The sequence below is a fragment of the Trichoderma asperellum genome, chromosome 6 (assembly GCF_020647865.1).
Source record: "Trichoderma asperellum chromosome 6, complete sequence".
Classification (NCBI taxonomy): Eukaryota; Fungi; Ascomycota; class Sordariomycetes; order Hypocreales; family Hypocreaceae; genus Trichoderma; species Trichoderma asperellum.
The window spans coordinates 3,344,695-3,365,725 of NC_089420.1; the positions used below are offsets into that span (position 1 = coordinate 3,344,695).

General features: G+C 48.3%; 8 protein-coding genes across 8 annotated transcripts; 3 read left to right on the forward strand and 5 right to left on the reverse strand.

Moving 5' to 3' along the window:
- The first annotated feature begins 179 nt into the window (after positions 1 to 179).
- Positions 180 to 5,896, forward strand: TrAFT101_010531 (uncharacterized protein). The gene is made up of 2 exons (XM_024901255.2): positions 180 to 1,137; positions 1,218 to 5,896. Exons 1-2 carry the CDS (start codon positions 1,088 to 1,090, stop codon positions 3,583 to 3,585), a joined length of 2,418 nt encoding a protein of 805 aa, XP_024756331.1. The 5' UTR covers positions 180 to 1,087; the 3' UTR covers positions 3,586 to 5,896.
- Positions 3,752 to 5,835, reverse strand: TrAFT101_010532 (uncharacterized protein). The gene has a single exon (XM_024901222.2). It carries the CDS (start codon positions 5,729 to 5,731, stop codon positions 4,133 to 4,135), a length of 1,599 nt encoding a protein of 532 aa, XP_024756332.2. The 5' UTR covers positions 5,732 to 5,835; the 3' UTR covers positions 3,752 to 4,132.
- A 151-nt stretch (positions 5,897 to 6,047) lies between the features above and the next one.
- On the reverse strand, positions 6,048 to 8,101 carry TrAFT101_010533 (uncharacterized protein; the record flags this gene model as incomplete). Its single annotated transcript, XM_024902815.2, has 2 exons — positions 6,048 to 7,654; positions 7,737 to 8,101. The coding sequence occupies 2 exons, from the start codon at positions 8,099 to 8,101 to the stop codon at positions 6,088 to 6,090; spliced, it is 1,932 nt and encodes a 643-aa protein (XP_024756333.2). The 3' UTR covers positions 6,048 to 6,087.
- A 387-nt stretch (positions 8,102 to 8,488) lies between these two features.
- TrAFT101_010534 (uncharacterized protein) lies at positions 8,489 to 9,974 on the reverse strand (the record flags this gene model as incomplete). Its single annotated transcript, XM_066128992.1, has 6 exons — positions 8,489 to 8,802; positions 8,873 to 9,003; positions 9,058 to 9,305; positions 9,397 to 9,620; positions 9,670 to 9,709; positions 9,792 to 9,974. 6 exons carry the CDS (start codon positions 9,972 to 9,974, stop codon positions 8,489 to 8,491), a joined length of 1,140 nt encoding a protein of 379 aa, XP_065985121.1.
- A 2,118-nt stretch (positions 9,975 to 12,092) lies between these two features.
- Positions 12,093 to 12,353, reverse strand: TrAFT101_010535 (uncharacterized protein; the record flags this gene model as incomplete). The annotated part of the gene is made up of 1 exon (XM_066128993.1): positions 12,093 to 12,353. One exon carries the CDS (start codon positions 12,351 to 12,353, stop codon positions 12,093 to 12,095), a length of 261 nt encoding a protein of 86 aa, XP_065985122.1.
- A 1,040-nt stretch (positions 12,354 to 13,393) lies between these two features.
- On the reverse strand, positions 13,394 to 14,514 carry TrAFT101_010536 (uncharacterized protein; the record flags this gene model as incomplete). The annotated part of the gene is made up of 3 exons (XM_024901254.2): positions 13,394 to 14,025; positions 14,144 to 14,288; positions 14,368 to 14,514. 3 exons carry the CDS (start codon positions 14,512 to 14,514, stop codon positions 13,394 to 13,396), a joined length of 924 nt encoding a protein of 307 aa, XP_024756336.2.
- Positions 14,515 to 14,886: 372 nt separating this feature from the next.
- TrAFT101_010537 (uncharacterized protein) lies at positions 14,887 to 17,817 on the forward strand (the record flags this gene model as incomplete). The annotated part of the gene is made up of 8 exons (XM_066128994.1): positions 14,887 to 15,184; positions 15,262 to 15,464; positions 15,537 to 15,719; positions 15,775 to 16,134; positions 16,200 to 16,743; positions 16,803 to 17,164; positions 17,217 to 17,394; positions 17,471 to 17,817. The coding sequence occupies 8 exons, from the start codon at positions 14,887 to 14,889 to the stop codon at positions 17,815 to 17,817; spliced, it is 2,475 nt and encodes an 824-aa protein (XP_065985123.1).
- A 213-nt stretch (positions 17,818 to 18,030) lies between these two features.
- TrAFT101_010538 (uncharacterized protein) lies at positions 18,031 to 20,397 on the forward strand. The gene is made up of 6 exons (XM_024908937.2): positions 18,031 to 18,091; positions 18,157 to 18,623; positions 18,692 to 19,132; positions 19,192 to 19,472; positions 19,532 to 20,053; positions 20,131 to 20,397. Exons 1-6 carry the CDS (start codon positions 18,035 to 18,037, stop codon positions 20,310 to 20,312), a joined length of 1,950 nt encoding a protein of 649 aa, XP_024756338.2. The 5' UTR covers positions 18,031 to 18,034; the 3' UTR covers positions 20,313 to 20,397.
- The last annotated feature ends 634 nt before the right edge of the window (positions 20,398 to 21,031 follow it).

The window sequence follows — 21,031 nt, forward strand, 5'->3', positions numbered from 1 at the left end:
CGCAGCAGATCCCTCTTTCCAGGGATGGGTGCCCTGCGCGTCGCCATCGTCCCAAACGGCATAGCGCTGTCTAGCGCGCGGAGGAGCCCCGGAGGCCCTGCCAGGGGCCCTGAGCAAGGTCCTGGGCCTGCCAATAGCGCCGTTGCACACCTTCAATTAGCTGTGAACACCAGCAAATTGCGAGACGCGATGCCCTCGATCCACCCAGACGGGGGCCGTGGACGAGAGCTTGTGTGTAGCTCGAGCACAGGCCCAGGCACACACAGGCACTGCGAATCAGGCTGCTGCCGGTACTGGGACTTTGCTGCCCTTGGCCGGCTGGGCGGCACACGTCAATTCGTATCCTCGCTTCCCCGTGGCCGCCTCGTGGAGAGGGACAGCGGCCCTGGCCAGACAGTTATTATTGGGAGTTGATGCGAGCCCAGCGACGGACTGGTGCTAGCAACAGGTAGCAGTACCTTGCATGTGCCCGGCGGAATACAGCACAGCGCTGCGGTAGCGTCTCAGGCTGCGGATTGCCTGCTGCCTCAGGCGTCTCCCGCTCTTTTCTGTTTGACCTCAGTCTGCTATCGACGAGTCGCCGGCCCTCTGAGACTTCGTTGTTTTCGGCCTCTATTTTTGTTGATTCATTCTGCGGCTGGTCGCGCGGTAGCCTCTCCCTCGTTTTTCTATTGTTGCCGTCGCAGTCCCCGCTGTGTCAGACTGGGCACGTCCGTTCCTTCTTTCGCTCTTTTCCCACCGAGTTTTCAATCCTAGAGATGCTATAGACAGGCAGACAGGCCTACGACGAGAAACATACGATCAATCGCAGATAGCGCGCCGATTAGCGCATACGACGCTCCAACGGGGCAGGACATACGCCCTACTCTTGTGCCAAACCAGGCTATACTACGTTATACATTCATTACATCGGAAGGGCAAATCGCAGTCGTATTGTGTCCTCGGGAGAGGGGAGCCTTCCCGTCTGTTGATGGCACCTTTGGGTAGCCAAGGCAGAGACGACGACTTCGAGACTGCAGAATAAGCGGGTGAATTTTTGCTTTGGGGAAGTGTTGACGGTGTTGGCTTGGACCGCAGTCGCTTCAAGATGGTGTCGTTTTTCGGCCTCAGATTCGGTGGCGACAAAAAGAAGTCTCAGTAAGATGCCCTACGACTTGTTCTTCTTGTCATGTGCTTCAAGGGACTTCCATCGCAACTAACCACTTTATCTGCAACAGGAGCAAGCAACCCGACAAAAAGCAAGTGGCCCAGCAGTCAAATCAGCGATATGGCAAAAACAGCCCCAATGACAGCTTTAAATTCCCACCGCCCCAGCAGACCTCCTCCCGGTCGGGCTCCTCGACATCGACTGCACGAAACTTGGGCTGGCGCGCCACCCTCAAAGGTGTGCCGGCAGCGTTATCCATGGTCGATCTCACAGCGCCCCGGAAACCCAGCATGGGCAGCCTGCGGCATGGCCTTGACGGCGGGGGCTTTAAACCTTGGATGAAGCCGAATGCGAGTATGACCAACCTTGCTGTACCGAATCCTTTTGGTGTAGATAAGGTGCCGCCACTGCCTGCAGGCTCAAGACAGTCTGCTTTGGTAGATCCTCTCGACGTTCGTTTTAACAAGAAGTCTGGAAGTAGTACTTCAAAATCCACAAGTCAGAATGGAGGCGGCAGTATACATGCAACGGGTAGCAAGAGCCCATTGGGTCAGTCTGATCTGAGAACCGAGCCAGAGCCGAAGCCAGAGTTGGAGCCAGAGCCGGAACCAGTCTCAAAGGATTCTGATAGCCTGGTTGGATTGGAGGACTTTGATGAATTTGGTGAACCTGGGCCCGACGTTGGAGTTCGAGGTTCTGGATACGCTGGATATCCATCACCTCCTCAGTCGGTCGAAACCGAAGAGCAATGGCCTCCAATGTCCCCAACTGATGGAGAGGTAAGCGCAAAAGCGGATGTGGAGGGAAACAAGGACGCAGGCACAAACCAGACCCAGCATCATTTCATCGTCCCGGGATTCGCCAACGGACCTGGCCCTGCTATGCTTCCTAGCCCATCCTCGTCGACATCGCGCAAAAGCGAAGATACGCGAGGATCGCCAGTTGTGCAAAACGTTCATGCAAAACGGGATACCCTGACATTTATATCCTCTCGGAGAAGAAGCTTTACAATGGTCGTCGAGGAAGAAGAGCTGGAAAAGCACCGGCAACAACAGCAGCGTCGTGTAGAAGGCCTCGCAGGTAACTTTTCCGATTTCGACTTTGGTGATGGGGTGGCGAAGCAGCAGACTGTTGCTGTTGGAACGCTTGGAATAGAGCTGATGGAGAGCCCAATCGAAATGGAGCGACCTCATCCGTTCAAGGATCTCGAGCCTGTTGAAGATGTTAAAAGTGCCGTGACAAACGAGAACAGCGTGAGTGTTGCAGATGAAGGTGCTGTTGGCGATGTGTTAAGTGAACAGGATGAGCAAAGCGAGCTGAGCGATACGGCATCTTTGGCGTCGCCAATTGCATCCCCGATTGAATCCCCAATTGATTCGTTTATTGCATCGCCTATAACATCACCCATGGCACCACTAAGGCAATTTCAGCCCTATCAGCGCGATCGGCCTTTCAGCCCTCAGCGACTCCAAGTGGCAATACCAGATGATCCTTTGCCGTCCACATCGGCACAGCAGCCACTGCCATCGCCTTCTGCTGTTTCCGCTGGCGTCGAAAGCCCTCGACCCAACATTCGAAGACCCTCCCAGGTTACAATGGAAGCTCCAAACACACTGGTATCAGTTTTGCATTCGTTTGGATCCACTCCGCCTCAGGGGTTCAATTCACGGATGACGACGGAATCTCGTGCTCGCGGCCCTCCACAGCCCCTACAGCAGGCCGCATTTCCAAGTCTTGCCGCCAGAATGGAGACCCCATCGCAGAGTCCCCGATCACCATATGGACCTGCTGCGGATGAAGGCAACTATATGCGGACGGAGGAGGCGCCACGACCGCCCCTGGACCGAGTGCCCCTGAGCCCTTTTGCTGCCAGAACCCCTATGGAGGGCGAGTTTCCAGTTATGAAGGGCCTTCCTCGAGGGCGACAGCCTCCTCGACCACAGATTCCTTTTGAAGATTCCCCAGAGAGACGGACTGAGGAAAGAAGCCCTCGCCCATTTTCTAGATGGGGAGGCTTTGGATTTGACCGGTCAGACTCACGAAATTCTCCACTGCCAAAACCACCACGCACTCCCAAGGGTCAACCCCCGGCCTCACCAAGCTGGTCCATCACTACCCCTACATCCGATATTGCGCCGCGAATTCCCAGCCCGACATTCCCATCTCTTGAAAAGGCTATATCAGCAACGAGCGAAGATCTGGCCAAGTCGTTTGAGATGTCTTATGATGCTCCCCAGCCGTCTCCTCTTGCGAACGAATTCTCCATCCATGATGTGGCTATCCCTAGCGCAAAATCAAGCCCCGTGATACGCGTTGAAGCTAAAAAGGCACCTCCTCGACCTACTCCTTCGCCTATCAACTTGCCACCGCTTATGAGAGAGAACGGCCCGTTAACGCCAGGTAACCTGTATTCTCCTTCAGGATCGACATTTATCTAAAAAAAATTTCCTTTCGCCCAATCATATTTCCTTTCTCTTTGTTTTTTTTTCCCTAGCTTTTTCTTGTTGTACTTAACGACCGTGTTGACATGGGATGACGGAGCAGGGTTTGTTTTTGATGCTTTTTGCAAGCGTTGGCTTTTTTTTTCCAAAGATTATTTTCATTCACGTCATTCGTTACTATCTGTACTGAACGTACATTCCATAATTACCAGCTGGGCTAGTATTTGAGTCGACTATCGGAGAAATTGCTTGGCTACTTGAGGGAAAGGGGTACTGTTTTCTGTTTGTAAGAGGAGGAATGTATTAGTATACCGAAAGAATTTTTGGCACAGGATATATATATGTGTGTGTGTCTATGCATAGGATGTTGCAAAAAAAGGATGATGTTCAATATTGGATCCAACAACGCCACATGTGCCAAAAAGCAGATTCCAGAAATACTATACTTTTGGAAGAAGAATTTGTGTAAAGAAGAAAAATATACAATGCTCTAGACAAACTTCGATTCCTTGCACCCTACGCCCGGCCCCCTTTTTTCCACCGTCTAGTTCAAAAAGAGCCTCAAGTTCCCTCCTACATTTTTCAAATCTAGCAAAAATGTGTCGTGGCCGAACAAGCTCGTCTCTTCGCTCAGCTCCACGTGTGTGACGCTGCGGTTTCCGCCCAAGCGCAGAGACTCGGCGATCTCACGCTGCTGCCATGCCGGGAAGAGGATGTCGCTTGCAACGCCCATGACGAGCGTGGGGATGTCGCGGAGGGGAGAGAGGCCGTGGATCAAGTCTTCGGGAGGTCGCGATGATGCTGGGTTTGCTGGTGATGAGGGAGAGTCTGAATTTCCGTCAAACTCGGTGCTGCTCTGAGGAAATGAATCGGGCTGCTCTTGGTAGGGCTCGCTGGGCAGAGTGAGGCTGCACTGAGGATCAGCGGGTTCAGAGTACTCGCCGGCAGCGAGAGCATCCTTTCGAGCGGCTCGACGGGCCTGAGTGCTGATCTGGTTCTCGTAACCGAGGTCGAAGAGGTCCATGGCCTTGCTGACGTACAGCAAGCTGTTGGGGTCATAGGTAAGGCACCACTTTTCGCCGGCGTGGTCGAGATACGTCTCGATGAGGAAGTCCGGACACAATGCCGGGGGTTTGCTTGGATCGGCCCTCCGCCGGCCGAAGCGCTGCTCCCACTCGGGTCCGGATCGGTACGTCACGGTGGCAATCTCGCGGGCCAGCTTCATGCCCGCGTGAGGCGGCACCCGGCCGTAGTAGAAGCCGCGGTTCCAGTTGGGGTCCATCATCAGCACCTGGCGCTGCGTGTGCCGCATGGCGATGCTGTAGGGGTGGCTTCTGGCGCAGCCGCTGATGGTGGCCACGCGTGAGACGCGCTCGGGGAAGAGCACCGCCGCGGCGAGGGACTGCATGCCGCCCATGCTAGAGCCGACGCTGGCGTAGAGGCGGTAGATGCCGAGGTGGTCCAGCAGGCGGAACTGCGCGCGCACCATGTCCTGCATGGTCAGGATGGGGAAGCGCGTGGCGTACATCTCGCCGTTGGCCGGGTCGACGCTGCTGGGGCCCGTCGAGCCGTAGCAGCCACCGATGACGTTTGTGCAGATGATGTGGAAGCGGTCAGTGTCGAGGGGGGCTCCCGGGCCGATGAACTTTTCCCACCAGCCGGGAGCTGGGTTGGCGTCTGTGGAATGAGCATGGGATGAGGCGGAGAGGCCGGTGTGCAGGAGGATGACGTTGGAGCGGTCGGCGTTGAGCTGGCCCCATGATTCGTAGGCGATGTTGAAGGAAGGGAGGATGCCGCCCCAGTCGAGTAGTAGAGGATCTTTGCAGTGGTAGTTGAGCGTGACGCCGGAAGTGTATGAGGGCTCAGGGCCGGCGGTTGATGATGATGAGGAGGATGATGATGTGCGGGAGTTTGGGTTGGCGCTGAGCTGTGCGGAGCGAGATTCGATCTTGTCGAGGCAGGGGAAGTTGAGGGCTGGATTTGAGGGCGCGGGAGAGCCTGAGAAGAGGGAAGACGACGAAGAGAAGGGGCGAGAATGTGTTGCATGAGCTGGTGATGAGGTTAGTGGTGATGTTGGTGTATATGCCAGAAATGGCCGCTGCAGTCGCCGGCCGGCCAATCGGAGGGACTGATGCGACCTCATTGTGGAAAGTAGCAGCAGCAGCAACCGCAATACCAATTGACTATCAGACAAGCAAAAATTTAAGCAAATTTCAATGAGAGCATTGACCTCTCACTCACTTGAGGTTTATTTTAATTTCGACGAGATGTTGACTGACAAGCGTTCGCTTTGTAATTGCTATAAGAGCCGGGCCATCGGCGTGGGGCGGCGGATTCTCGGCCTCGCACACCATTTCACGTGCGACGCTATTTTTGTCAGGGTCCGTGTGGGGGAGGAGAAGGATCAGAATGGAGATTGGGGAAGTGGCCATTGTACCATTTGCAGCTGTGAAGGCGTAATAATCGTCTATTCTAGCTATTGACATCTATTGATGCTGCTTATATGATGACTACTTGGCCCATCTCCCACTGCGGCCTGTTCGTCATGCGCTGTCCCTCTGTATATACCCCGATTCGCGTATATAAATCGACACCTGGATTTTGCATCCTCTTCTTTAGAAGCAGCGCATCTTGAGTCATAACCAATGCGAGCAATATTTCCTCGTTTTCCGCAATTTCACCGTCAACTTCACCTTCAACTACATCAAACTTTATAGCCCCGTCCACCTCATCCTTGGTCTGCTCATCCCACAAAGACCACCCATACAGCCCTTTTCGGATCCTCGCTCGAAACAATAGCGTCTTAATCTCGAGCCTCGCATCCGTCACCGCACTGAACTCGTCATTTGCCATTGTCGTAACCACCTCGTAACTCACAAGCTCTAGCAAATGCATCGTCGATCCAAACGTAAAGTCAATCTCGCCACTGAATGAGCCCCATGACCACGACGGCGCAACATAAGTGGCGTGTCGACGCGGCGTTTCTTTCGCATCTGGGCCGTGGTTCGGATGCCATAATAGTAGCTCCCCTAGATATTCCGCCCATAGCCCTGCGATGTAAGTCTTGCTGGCACTGCGGCTCATCTTCCTGGCTATGGCCGAGATGGCAAGCAGTTTGTCCTGGTACCAGCCTAGACCGCGGCGCGTATAATGTGATACAAGTGTCTGCCAGACTTGGATGAATTTATAAGGGTCTCCTAAGCTCGTCCAATCGACGCTGGATGTAAGCGGATGGGACATGTTTAGCTGGGCGAATGTTTTGGAGTGTCCAATCCAGCCATCGGATTGTAAATGGGATTCATCTGCACGACTTCGAGCGCAATGGAATCTAATATTATGTGTGCCATATTCAAGCACTCGCGGTGACAAAATGGATTCTTGGAGGCACCAAGATCGTTTGTCAATGGGCTCCCACGCATCTGGCTCTCTGCCTTGCCAAAGTATCACCGCACTTGGTTGTCCATCTTCACATGTAAATGGCATCCGAAACCCTTGTTCTCCGGCAATATATCGACTATGGAGAAAACCTTCCGGAACGGCAGTGGCTCTAGCAGCAGAGATGGTGACGTACGCTTGCTCGTAGATGTCTGCCATGCGCGATATTTGCTCTGCTTTATCCTGATCTGAATCTTGTATGATGCACAGCGCGTCGATCCAGAGATACCGTAAGCCCAGGTCCATGGTTACTTGAATAGCATCTTTAATTGTCTGCGGCAACTGAGTGTAAGGCATATCCTTTACCCATACCTGTACGAGATGGTTAAGGAGCTTAAAGGCCTGATCTCCGCCCCAGCAATAACTCAAAGCAATGTACTGAGGCACTTCGCTGCCAGGATCATTTTCTTGAAGCCGTAGTTGGGGATGTGAAGTGCTTCCTGAAAGACACAGCAGACGGCGCGGTCCCGAAGCCAACTTTCCCGGAGATTTTGTTTTCTGATGAAGTTGCTGGCACTCCGAATGTGTTTCAGAGCATTCCTGAAGCCAGTTTTTGATCGTCGTGATTGTCTCTCTGGACGATGGAAATAAGCTGGGCGGCCTGCAAGCAATCTCTTTCGCAGCCAATTCACTATTACCCATCATCAGTTTCCAGAAAATGTGTATATACCAAAAAAAGTTACACTCAGAATTATAAAAGCTGAAAATCTCACCTCTTTTCTGCACAAACCATTAATTTCCGCTCCAATGTCCCGCCGTCGATGTGATCGTCCAGCTCATCTACCCAGTCGAGCACCATCTGCTCTCTGGAGTTGTGCGCAAAGTAGGCACGCAGGTAACTCTCAGAGTGAGTATCATCTCGACTCAGAGTCACAAACCATTTTAATAGTTCGCAGCCTTGATTGGCCAATGACAGCGCCTCGTCATATGCGATATTAAAGACGTAAGCTTCTCCCGTGGCGTGGTAGTTTTCTTCAATGAGCTCAAACCAGCCCTGGTCCGAGTAATAGTTGCCGAACGTGAGAGTTAGTCGTGATTGGCAGAGGTCGCATGAATGAGGCTCTGTAGGAATGCTCATGATGGCCGCGGCCTTGTGGAAATGCTTTTCGAATTGAGAGCTTATATCTGCATAAATAACAAAGCATTGAAGAAAAGCCCCGCTCAGGAAGTAATTAGGTGGTGAGATCTGAGGCTCAATGCTTCGCGTGGTGTAGCGCTCTTTGCTGCTAGCCACAGCTGACCATCGATGTACCACTGTCTAATCCTTGCTTCTCCACTGAGCTTCTTCAAAATTTACAGGTAAGCAAGCATATTCTCTATGTTTCTATGTCTAATGTATGGCTAAATCCTGTTTTGCAACAAACCCACAGAGTAAGAGACGTGTCAGCCCACTTGTTGTTTGTGTTCCCAGTTTGTTACGACTACGGCCTCATGGTGTATATAGTAATCATGCGCCGTTTTGGCATTACGTCTGGTCCGGGTGAGATCCTTTCGAACTCTCCCCATACCTCTCCATCTCAATATCACCGTGTACGCTACCGATTTCGACTTCGGAAAGCTGCTCAAACGGATGTGGATCCATGGCGCTTCTCATTGAATCAAATAAATATGCGCTTGGGATGCTTGCGTCGCGACGTTCCTGTTGACGCCGCCGCTTGGCCGCTTCAGCTATCTCATGAATTGTTTGTGCATCAGATTCAGCGGATCCATAATACGACTTCGGATAAACGCTGCGGTAGAGGATGAGATTTAATAGCGGCTTAAGAGATGGTAGGCAAGCTGGTTGGCTTCTATTAGCAGCATATTCATAGAGAGAGACAAGAAGAAATACGAGAGAGGCGAAACATACCACAGACAGTGCCAACATACACTTCAACTCCAGTCCATATCATTTCTCTGCACTCTTCCCATGTAACATCAGCGGAATTAAGGTCTAGCTCAAGGACGAAGACGAGTCTAACAACTGAAACTGCCGTGACACTAGGGCATTATTAGAATTGGCTTAGTACGTTTGCTGGAGGTAAAAAGCCTTACAAAGTTCCCAAGCCGAATATGACAGACATTGCAATCTTTTGTGACAATCTTAATTGAAGATTCCAAATGTAAGGTATTGGGAAGATCAAAATAAGTATATCTGTCGCGATATGTGGAACAGACTTTCCAATAAAAAGGGGGTGGATCTTGACACTGCATTCGAATGTAGATGGATCCGGCGGGTTTACCGGGTCGTATTGGTTCCAGAGAGCAGATATGGGAATGCATTGAAATACCGTTGTTAACATCTGCCCATATGTTAGCTTTTTAATCGTAAAAGGCCAAGAACAACCATCATAATGATCGGGAGCAAAGGGGGAGCAAAGGGCTTGAGCATACAGAACCAACTCCCCAGCAGATAACCATGCCGGCTAAAATTCCAAGGAGTACTTTATCAAGAAGCCGAGTGGTGAATATTCGCCAGTAAAAAGCAATAATTGACAACTTGATCAAGCAGAGTCCGATTGTATAAGTGAATTCGGTGGTGAACAACCCCAACGCCCAGTCTCTACCAGCTTCTGGAGGGCCAGCCCATACATGCCTGCAGAAGCCATTGCCCACCACTAAGAGATTGTTAGCCATGAGACACACAAATATGTGCGATTAACTTACTATATATGCTAACTGTAAACATGAATCCGCCGGAAAATAGCTATAGCAATCCTGTTAGTACAGCTGTCTTTGGCAAAACATGGGAGATTTTAGCAAGTCTAGGAGAGGGGGACAGTTCATACCAAAGAGATGATAATAAGCCAATCATCCAACCATAATCGGACTTTTACCAATTTTCGACAAACGATACGTAGGATTACCATAATTACAGCCATACTCCAAGTCGAGGTCCATGCTCCAATAAGATCGGCCGACCTGTCCTGATTGAGATCAATTCCAGGTGGCGGAGGTCCCGGAAAGGCCATGGTGCGTTCAAAAGAGTCAATCAATCATCTCCAATCATTTGAAAGTGAACGGCTATTATTTTGAAGCTCATGGTCGCTATTGCATAGACAATTGCCGGGACTAGGACGAAGCCCCCTATCGCTAGTCTCGTTGGTTTCGCTGATGATTGGAATTAGATATTGCGCGGCTTTCCGCAGGTACTTTGTGTCAATCGAGCGAAGAAATATTTTTTATGAATGAAAGACAAAAGAGACGCAGAAAAGAGCTGCGCAACGACCTGGAACTTTCTTTTTCTTCTATTGCATATTCGGCCCGTGCGGCTATTACGGGCAGAGGACTTTGCTGCTCAATATCGGCGAATGCGATAAACTTTGCGCCATCAACACATCTGATGCCTCAGCTCTCGACCTCTAAACATTGTTCTTGACGGCCATGACTGTTCTGGACTTGTCTAACATTTTGGCCTGGTTAGCTCGGTCACTAGCATCGGAATACTGAGGCCACTTTCCAGACCGATGGTGCTTCGTGGAGCTCGCCATTGGCTGAGTCGTCAGCCACCGCAGCCTCGTTTGGAATCCAGCTGCCGTTGGGCGAAGGACGACAAAATCCGATGCCGGTTAACCGCTGTCAAACTATAGCTAGAGGGATCGATCTGCCCCAGCTTTCTGCTGCTTCCAATGCCTTGGTACACTAAAATGGGCGCCACATCTAAGGTTGCGTGACGTTTATGTATACATGTATTCAGGCGGCTTACACAGCCCATCTCTCCTTGATAGCCAAGAAGCTTAAACTGATCGGCTGCTGCACAGCCATTGAAATCTCCAATAATGCTGTCAGACTGAAACTAAAGATCTCATTCCCCTTTCGCATAAAGATGTGCTATAGTAATAGTTTAGTGGCTCTCTGACATGCTTTTCCTGGAGCAAGCTATCCCACCGGCCCGCGTACCCACAAATGACCAACGGCAAGCATCCTAATGGAGGCTTTCATCGTCCAACTGAAGATCTTATTACTGCTATTCGAGTCATCTCGGTAAGGCCGACCGCTATTTTCGAGTAATAAAAGTTAGATGAGATTAGTTCCTGTCATTTCGGGAAAGCACAATGTATATCTATTCATATTATGGACGACCTTCGCCTTGGCATCATCGTGATGGTCGCTGCTGCCGTCATCAGCGGACTATATTCTCGTTCGGTTATAGCGTCTCTTCAAAAAATCATACTGAGTAGGTTTATGACGATATAAATAGATGTCACTGATTCACTCCCACAAAAAAGAAATTGATAAAAAGCGAATGTAAGTGTGGAAGAGTGGTTGTTAAAGTTGATTTGTTTGGTTGTCAAAATTATTTGAAACGACTCTGACATATTTAAGGGAATATTTCGTCATTATTCAGCTCTTCGTATGTATAACTGAACAATATTTTGTACCCTTGTTGTAAAAGTATAGGAACAAATATATGAAACTTCAGCATTAAATTATCCGTTTAGCGGAATCTGTCTATTCGACGGGGTTATGGTTTATCCGGCTTGCTGCATCTTCTAATGAACAGTCCTTTGTTGACAAAAGTAACGCACCTCTGGACTAGCATGCACAAATACAAAAGCATCCACTGAAACCAAGCCTCATCAAAGTCGACTTGAATATTATCTACAGTTGCTACTCTGAGTGTAGTATTGTAGTGTTATTACGGAGCAGCCATTTAAATTAATACTGAGCATAGACTATCAATTTACTACAGCTGATTCAATGCGCTGTGTAAAGGGTAACAAGGGGAAGCTCTTGGTTGGCTTTGGCGTAAAAGCCCGGGGATCTGGAGTATAGGCCTGAAGGTGTTTATGCAAATCACTGCTACCACAACTATTATTTATATGTACTACAAATCCAATTCAAACTGGCCCTTGTATTTATACCTTATGTAGTGCTTAAGTTGAAATTTCCTTCTATTTTATTATACTGGAATATATAAGAATTTATAATTATTATGTTTATACATTAATACTAGAGCTACACAAAGGCATTTGGTTTCCCTATTTAATTCTAATGCCAGCACCTACGGCCTATTATGCGTTCAAGCCAAGTGCTTCTTCATAAACTCGGGAACATTTACCACGGCGGGCCCGACATAAGCTTCATTATCATAAAAAGTCCATGTGAGCTGCTTTGGGAACAATCAACTTCCTAGTAGCGCCCCCAAAGAGCTTGTCTAATTTCTCGGTATGCCACGGTGATCCAGCTTCTGCACCAGCGATTAGCAAAACAGGCTGCGTCAGGAAAATATCTACAAGGTGGAATGCGTCAAAAGTGAGAAGGCGTGGGAAGATGAGATATAGCATCTTCTCTGCAGCACGAGGATGCTGTGCTCGCAGTGTAAGATAGTAGTCGCTGGCCTCCTTCATGTCTCGAGGAGTCTTGTCATCAGGCTGTGGAGGCACACAAGGCGCACTGGCACGTTCTGCACCTTTCACCTCAGCTGTGATATGAGCCGCTGCTGCATGCAGAGCTTCCACCTTCTTGACGGGCCCTCATCGGCATCCCGTCCAAGTCTGGCAGAGTCTCCAATATTCACCATGCTGACAGTTGCCACAGCCTTTAATCCATGGTCCCCCTTGGCTGCAGCAATTGCGTAGCCACCTCCAGCGCGGATCCCTACCACGTCAATCTTTCTTGAGTCTACAGAATCCAGGTTCTGGAGATAATCCACGGCGGCACAAACGTCGCTAACACGCCGTTTGGATCTTCAAGGAAATGAAGTTCTCCTCCGCTGGCGCCCTGGAAGGCCGCATCATACACAAGGGTCGTGAAGCCTGCATCTGAGAGCCTCTTTGCATATGTTCCTGCAGTCTGCCCTTTGACACCACCACCAGGGTAGACAATTACGAGGCCTAGCGATTTGCCGGATTGTTCATCGGGGCTTGAAAAGAGGGCCTGCGAGACTAATGGGGCCTTTCTTATTCGAGATTTCAGACACGGTGGATGTTAAGTTTACTTGGCGAAGATATGTTTATATAAAGCAATGAGATGTGGTGATAATGGATTAGATTTAACTTCTCTTCAACCGCTGTCGCACGAGCTTCGGCCGAAACATCTTCGGCCGAAAATTTAAATTCTAGATATCCGCAGTGGCCACCATGAGAGGTCGATTACATCGGACATAAACTCTAGTGTTTCCGGAACTGATAGAAATATATTTTAAATCAATTAAATATATGGCCGATAAGCTAAAGAAGTATAAACGGATTTAAGTATCTTCGGTGACTTAGAGAAAAGTGTCGGACGGATCTAGGTAAAGTCCAGAGAGCGAGAGGAAATCAATCAGCGGTCGCCGAGTGGAGAGAGTGCATCTACCAGCGAACGATAGTGATACTATAACATCAAATAACGACTGAATTATTTACTTTCTACTGAATTTATAGACGAAACCCAATAGAAACGGGCTTTACACTCCACCGTTGTATGATGCACCTCCTGCTGCCTTGTCAAGCCTAATACATTCGTGTAATCCCACCACTTCAAATAGAGCTTTGGGAGAACCACTGCTATTGAAGTCAGATCTTGGAGGTGCTTCAACCTCTTTCAGCGTTTGCATAGCCTTCGTCACGGCCTCATAAACAGGCTCAAGGCACAATCCAGGATATATAATCAGCTTAAAGCCAAGCTGTTTAGCTTCTTGGACAGATAAGTCGGGGGACACTCCTCCAGGCACGTTATTATACATGACAGGAGTAGGCGCTAGGTCCAAACAAATCTGTTTTGCTTGCTCTTTAGATTTTATACCCTCAAGAAAAGCAATATCCGCTCCAGCAGCAATGGCAGCCTTGAGCCGATCTCTTGCTACTTCGTACCCCTCAGACTGTAAAGCGTCTGTGCGAGCTATGATAAGAATGTCACCCACACGCTGTTTTCTCACCAGAACTGCAGCTCGGATTCGAGACAAAAATTCGTCTTCTGAAACAATTTGCTTATTCAAGAGATGGCCGCAGCGCTTGGACTGAACTTGGTCTTCCAGATGCAGCGCGGCCACTCCGGCTTGCATGTACTGCGCAACAGTGCGTCCAACCATTACAGGGCCTTAATGATATAATTAAACGTGAATTATTAGTTATATCAATTAATATCATGTTAAATAAAGATAGAAATTATGCAAGGCGACGCTGCTTTGGCACCACAGTTCAAGGATAGTACTTACCACCGTAGCCAGTATCCGCATCTGCGATGAGAGGCACGCTTTGGTCCAAGGAAGCAATCATAGAAGCTGTATCTCTCATATCATTTAGAGTGGCAATACCAAGATCTGGCATTCCCAGCCTTGATATAGTTGTGCCGGCTCCAGTCTGGAAACATGTGAGTGCATGTTTACGTTAAAAGCGTACAGAATGCACAATGTCGCGACGTGATGGATCAATAACTGACCATATATAAGCAGTCAAAGCCAGCTTTAAGTGCCATACGAGCTGTAAATCCATCATATACACCTGGACATACAATGATTTTCTCGGGGTCAGCCAATTGGGCGCGAAGCGCAGCCACGGCCGTTTGTTGTTCAGCTTGATTCGTCATGGTAATGTTGCGAAATCTGGTACTCTAACATCTCAAAATGGCACGCCTCCATATATATCTTCCTCACTGATATCTTATACTTCCCGAGGTTTCCTAAGACGTCGTTGATCTTCATACTGTCCAATTCTCGGGCAGTTCGGTGCCGTTTCGGCGGCATGTATTTTTGGCGAGATTCACCGAGCAGGGATGTCCGTTGGTCCGTTGCCGGCAATGCCTTTATTATCTGTATCATGATGATAAAGCCTAAGGCATAATACGTCATTAAAGTTGTCCAGATTATATATTATATAAGTAGAAGAAATACCAATCCTTGGTTGAATCCTATACTAAACTATTCCATACCATTTATTTAGTGTGCTTGCTCTGGTCAAGATGGCTGATATGTTTAATCCTAGCGGGCTATTATCCCAATGGTCCAGTCTGCTCTTCAAGTCTCGGAATGTCAAACTTGACGAAGAAAAAGTAACCCAACATGCTACACACCCCATCACTCTGCTTGGAAACATCAGCCTCGTTCTCTTAGAACAGGCTGCTCTCAGAGAAAGCCAAGTATTCTCCCAAATATCTGAGATATGCTCAACGTCACCCAATTATGGAGGGCTTGGACTGAAGCAAGACGAGCAAGCGACTGGAGACGATATACATGAGATCACCTTTCTTATTTCCGCTTGTAAGTGAGCTTTAGATCCAATTCTAGATGATATCTATGGTTTCTACTAGTACAACCACTTATACGCTACATTGTAGGGCTAGAAGCGCTGAACTCGGATGATCGAAAGAAATCCCTAGGACAGAGTGTCCAGCAAACAGCCGCAAAAGATAGACCACCAATGACTGTCACAGAAAAGATTTTTGCCATGCATGCCGTCGATTCCAAAGGCTACGTCAGAACCGGTGAGACGATACGAGTATCCTTAGACTGGATCATGGCTTCGGAAGCATCTTGGGCGGTAAGATAATCCCCAATCTGACAGCTCAGTAGCTCAAACATGCGAATAAATGCGAGCTGAAGCACTATTTAGGGTATGGAAGGCACATATAACCGCTTGGGAAGTCCAGGAATTTTCCGCAACGACCGTTTCTGGCTTGCCGGAGACCACGTCGTGGAGCCGAGAGTCAAAGGCGTTCCAGCTGTTCAGAAGCTCATCGAGTCGTCTGAAAAAGCCCGTAAAGTCTTCAAAATGACAGAATATCAAGGAATGAATGTAAGCCGAACGGCTCTCGCTACAAAGGCCTCGCTAATTCGGATGACGAATTCAGTATACTATTATGCATACCGAATTTTTTAGAGAGCGCGCTCAGCCAGGTATGCTCATCATTGGCTCAGATTCCCACACATGCTCCTCCGGTGCGGTTGGCTGCCTTGCCATTGGACTTGGAGCCGCAGATGTCACAATGGGTCTCATTACTGGAGAAACATGGTTCAAGGTGCCTGAGGTCGTAAAGATCGAGTTCATTGGAGAGCCGAGTCGTGGTATCGGCGGCAAAGATGTCATTTTATATGTACTGCAGCAACTCAAGCGAAACACAGTCGCATCAGATCGCATCGTGGAGTATACAGGAACCGGCCTCAACTACCTCTCCCCAGATGCGCGTTTTGCCATTGCCAATATGACAACTGTACGTTGATGGAACCTGTGAATATTTTTGTGAGTCATGTCTAACAGAAGATGTTTTGTATGCAGGAACTTGGAGGCATTACAGGAATCTTCACTCCTGATCACATAACTAAAGGATTTATCGATGGAAGAAAGCTGGCGCGGCATAAGAATGCATCGCATTACTTTCGCCCGGACAAGGGTGCGGTATATGCTGAATCACATATTATCGATCTGTCCAAGGTTGAGTCATTCGTGGCTAAATATCCGAATCCTGATGACGTTGTTCCAATGACGGATGTTCTGGGCATGAAGCTGGACGGATGTTTTATTGGAGCTTGTACCACGGCAGAGGAAGATATTATTCTCGGCGCATTGGTCTTAGAACAGGGGCTACAGATGGGGCTCTCTCCGCTGAAAGATGGCAAGAAGCGAAAAGTGGTACCCGGATCCCTTCCTATTCTCGATAGGTTGCGGAACTTGGGGCTCGCGCAAATATATGAAGACGCCGGCTTTGAAATCGGCGTTCCAGGATGCAGCTACTGCGTGGGCATATCTGCGGATCGAGCTTTAGAGGGCGAAGTATGGCTATCGTCTCAAAATAGAAACTTTGAGAACCGTATGGGCCAAGGTGAGTGAATTATTGGCATAAACATGCAAAAAACAGATGTTGACAATAACAAACGCAAGGTTCCATTGGAAATCTCGCTTCCGCTGCTACAGTAGCAGCATCTTCATTTTTGATGGCAGTGACAAATCCACAACATTTCATTGACCAAATCCCAGCAGAAAGGTGGGAAATGATGACTGGCCGTGGGTCATTGAAAGGAATATCATCAGGACAAGAGCCAAATTGGGTCGAACCAGCAAGTCCAGGAGAAGGGGCCACGAACGAGGGTGGAGTGGATGCCAATCTGTTGGCTACATCCATATCGCAAGCAAGTGATATCAACAAGACAGAAACAAATGAGAGTGTAAAAAACGATGGAAATGCAGATACAATAATTCGCGGGAAAGTTCAGAGGCTTGGAGATTTTGTCGACACAGATGCCGTACGTCAATCCCCTTCAACAATGATGCGTGCAACAAGACTAACAATAACAGCTGGCACCGGCCCAATTCCTCATCTCGTCTCGGACCAATGAAGAAATGGGAGCTCACTGTCTTGAATTTACAAATCCTGCCTTCCGATCTCGAGCCAAAGAAGGCTTTAACGTCGTAGTGGCGGGGAAAGCATTTGGCTGTGGCTCTTCACGAGAGCAGGCCGTATCTGCCCTACTTGGTATGTCGTACCTATTATATTTTTTTTCTCTCCCTTTCATAGGTCTAGGTACTGACGTTCTTCTCTTCTCACACAGGATGCGGTATCAAATGTGTCATTGCAGAGTCCTTCGCCTTTATCTATGGCCGCAATCAGCCCAGCCTCGGTCTTCTAGGCTTTACCATGGACGACCCGGCTTTTTACAAAGCTGCTGCAGACGGCGAAGAAATCAGCATTGATCTGGAAACCAATAGCCTTACTGTTGGAGAACAAAAATTTTCTTTTAGTTTATCTGCAATGGAGAGGGAGTTGGTGGAAGCAGGCGGTATTACTCCTGCCTTCAAGAAGTTTGGCAAACAGCTCTTTGACATGATCTGCGGCAGCACCAAAGATGCCAGGAGAGCAGTGGAAGTTAGTGGTCAAGCAGCCAATATGCAATGGTAGATTGGAGTGAAGACACATTCAACTATTTTCTATACATTTTCATTTACACCTTGTATTCAATCAATTTACTGCTCGCGAATGACTGCCGCGTTAGACAAACATTAGTATAAGCCATAGACTGCACGTGACCTCAGCTCTCACCTCAATCGGTCAATCTCGGCTACCGATGTTATTGCATCGTCTCTCTCATTGCTCCAAGTTAAGTTGTCTGATAGAGATGCCTCCAGACAGAGTACGTCGTCGTCCAGCATGCCGAGAGTGTAGAGTGCAAAAGGTAAGCAGAATCACCACGACCGTTCCATCACGCTCCAATAGCCGACATAAACCACCTATCATCAGGTCAAATGCGATACCGAGGCCCCCAATCCCTGTACACGATGTCGCCGTATGCAGCTTGAGTGCGTTATTGCACCCACTCCGGCATCTCGACGAACCAAAGCTCAGCTGCAAAGAGAGCTTGAAGATTTCAGACGCCGTGCCGAGCGCCTGTATCCGGATGAAGACAATGACAGCAGGTCGAACAGCCCCACAAGGCTCTCTGGGGTCGAGGTTGATGGAGCTTCGGCTTCTGTTCCTTTTCTGGTTGCAGACCCGGTTCCGGGCCCATTGCTTGTTCCAGCTCTAACCCCAGCTTCAGAGGAAATAGCGACCAGTTTACAGCCCCAAACATCTCCTTCGATATCTAAAACGAGCAACAATCGCCAATCTTCTATATCGCAAAGTCAATCTATCGAATCTCCGACTAGTTCTCAAGTATTTGACGGACAAGATGTCGCCGGCCGTAAAATTCAAGACTGTTTCAACCTGTACGACTCTCTAGCTCCAGCTCTTGGATGCTCATCCGATGCAGGAATCCAATGCTAACTATCCGCAGCTTCTTCAGCCTTTATGCTCCATTCTTACCCATTTTTAATAATGCCATAATTAGTCCAAACCAGTGCTTTGTGCAGTCACCTTTCTTGTCATGGATGATTGTCTATATAGGAAGCAGACACTATGCTGGAGATCCAACTTTGTTGGAGCGACTTGCCCCAAGGATAAACTCAATGGCATTCGCAGCGCTTGAAAAACGGAACAATCCTATTCAAACAATACAAGGCATACTGCTATTATGCCAGTGGCCAACTCCTATTGACACCATGCACAGAGGCATCAGTCTTGTGCTCGCAGGCGCGGCCCTCCACCTCGCCATGGTAGTTGGGCTACACGTTACAGGCGTCGGACAAGATTTTGCGAGGACGATACTCAACCGTAATAGGTGTGACAGAGACAATCGACGCATGTTATGGAGACAATGTTGTACAACTAGCTATATGTGATTCCCCCATACTCTACACAAACACAAGTCATTGGCTCACTCTTTACCATCCTTAGAATCGGGCTTAGCGAAGGAATTATGCCTCTAGGCTTGAATGACGCACTCACTCTACCAGTCCAGTCTGAAGGAGATGATGGAAGCAGCGGCTGTGAGCTTGATTCTCCACAGGAAGCAAAAGGTTATCTCAAATTGTGCGAAATCATGATTTGTGCAACTGAGGCCTTGAAAAGAGCACACAGTGGAACCGACTCCAAAAGTTCCTCATCATTGCTCTCCTGCATTAGTCTATTCGATACACAGTTAACAAAAGCTGCATTACAATTGCAGACAACTATTGGTGAGAATTATTGTTCATTTTGATTATGGAGTCCATACTCTGACCTCCGAGAAAACCAGACTCCATTTATTACCAATGCTATCGCTTATATCTGCTCGCATACCACTTCCTTGTAGACGCGGCATTTCGCAAACCCGAAGGCTTCATTTCTCTCTACGCTGTTGCCTGCAATCTCGTTAACATGGTCTGTCAGCGATCGGAAGAAGAAGAAAGCATTGCAAAAATTGCTCCTGCTTTCGTTCAAAAGACCATTGTGCTAGCAGCCTGCACAATCTTGAAGATTCATCGCAGCGACCTTGCACCCCATTTAGACCTTGAGGCAGGGGAGCGGGCCTATTTTGCTTCTATAGTCTTTGCGCGCGAAGGATCAATACAAAACAACGACCTAAGTGCGAGGGGTGCCACCATATTCAGCCAGCTATGGAATAGTCAAAATATTTTCAAGGGTAAAGATGGCAGAATAGATAGCTTGAGCAGCCGAATTTCGAGTAGACTGTCTACGAGCATTGTCTTCGACTGCCTCTGGTGGTGGCGACAAGAGTTTGGTGGATCCGGAAATCCCTATGAGAATAAGCGACAAAGTAAGCTTGCATTCTCGCTCTCACTCATTTGATCCTCCAGTTTGAAATACTTCACTAACGACCAATTCTTTATACAGCCCAAGTTACATCTTTGATGGGAAATAACAATGGCATTTCCTTAGAGCAGCGAACAGCGGATGAGGCTGCTGGCGACGCTAACGCTGCTCTAGATGTTCTACAGACAGCTACGCTTGCTGATGAGCCATTTGTTGACTTTGACTGGGATATGGGTCTTAATTTGAATGAATGGCCTTTGTGATATGAAGTACGTCGATAGTATGGATGAATTAATTTTGGCTATAAATCAAAGACTAGTATGAAGAGACTATGAGAAAAGTCTAATTTAATATAAGAGATTATAATTCAATGCCTCACTTTTATTATCCAGCGTCTGAGCCGTGTTGTAATAAGGCTATCAGTCGATATATGAAAATACATAAGAGGTATATAATAGTTAAGAAGCAGAAGAAGCAGAAGAAGCAGAAGAAGCAGAAGAAGCAGAAGAAGCAGAAGAAGCAGAAGAAGCAGAAGAAGCAGAAGAAGCAGAAGACTCTAGCCCTATAGCTAGCGTAAGTATAAGTAAAATGATGAGCGAATTTTAGAAATACGCTGTGTTCTTTATTGGCACGGATGCCATAGCCGCTGCAACGTTCCAGGTAAGACCTGCGTGGGCTGCCTCATATGACGGGGCTCCATATAGAAACCGGCTGCCGCGAAGTATATAAAAAACAATATGCTTAATTACTAATGTACTCTTATTGTATACAGCGTAAAATGACGGCGCTTGGCGAAAGATTTTAAAGGGAAGTTTGAGCATAACTTTTTTGACGTGAAGTTTAGGATCACGTTTGAGTTCTTCTGTGAACTCTTCGAAACAATGTTTTCCGATTAAAATGGTGATGGGGGAGGAAGTCATTATCGTATAGTTGAAGTTGATGCTTTGGCGAAATATTGCTGGCCATTGCGTCCCAAAATCCT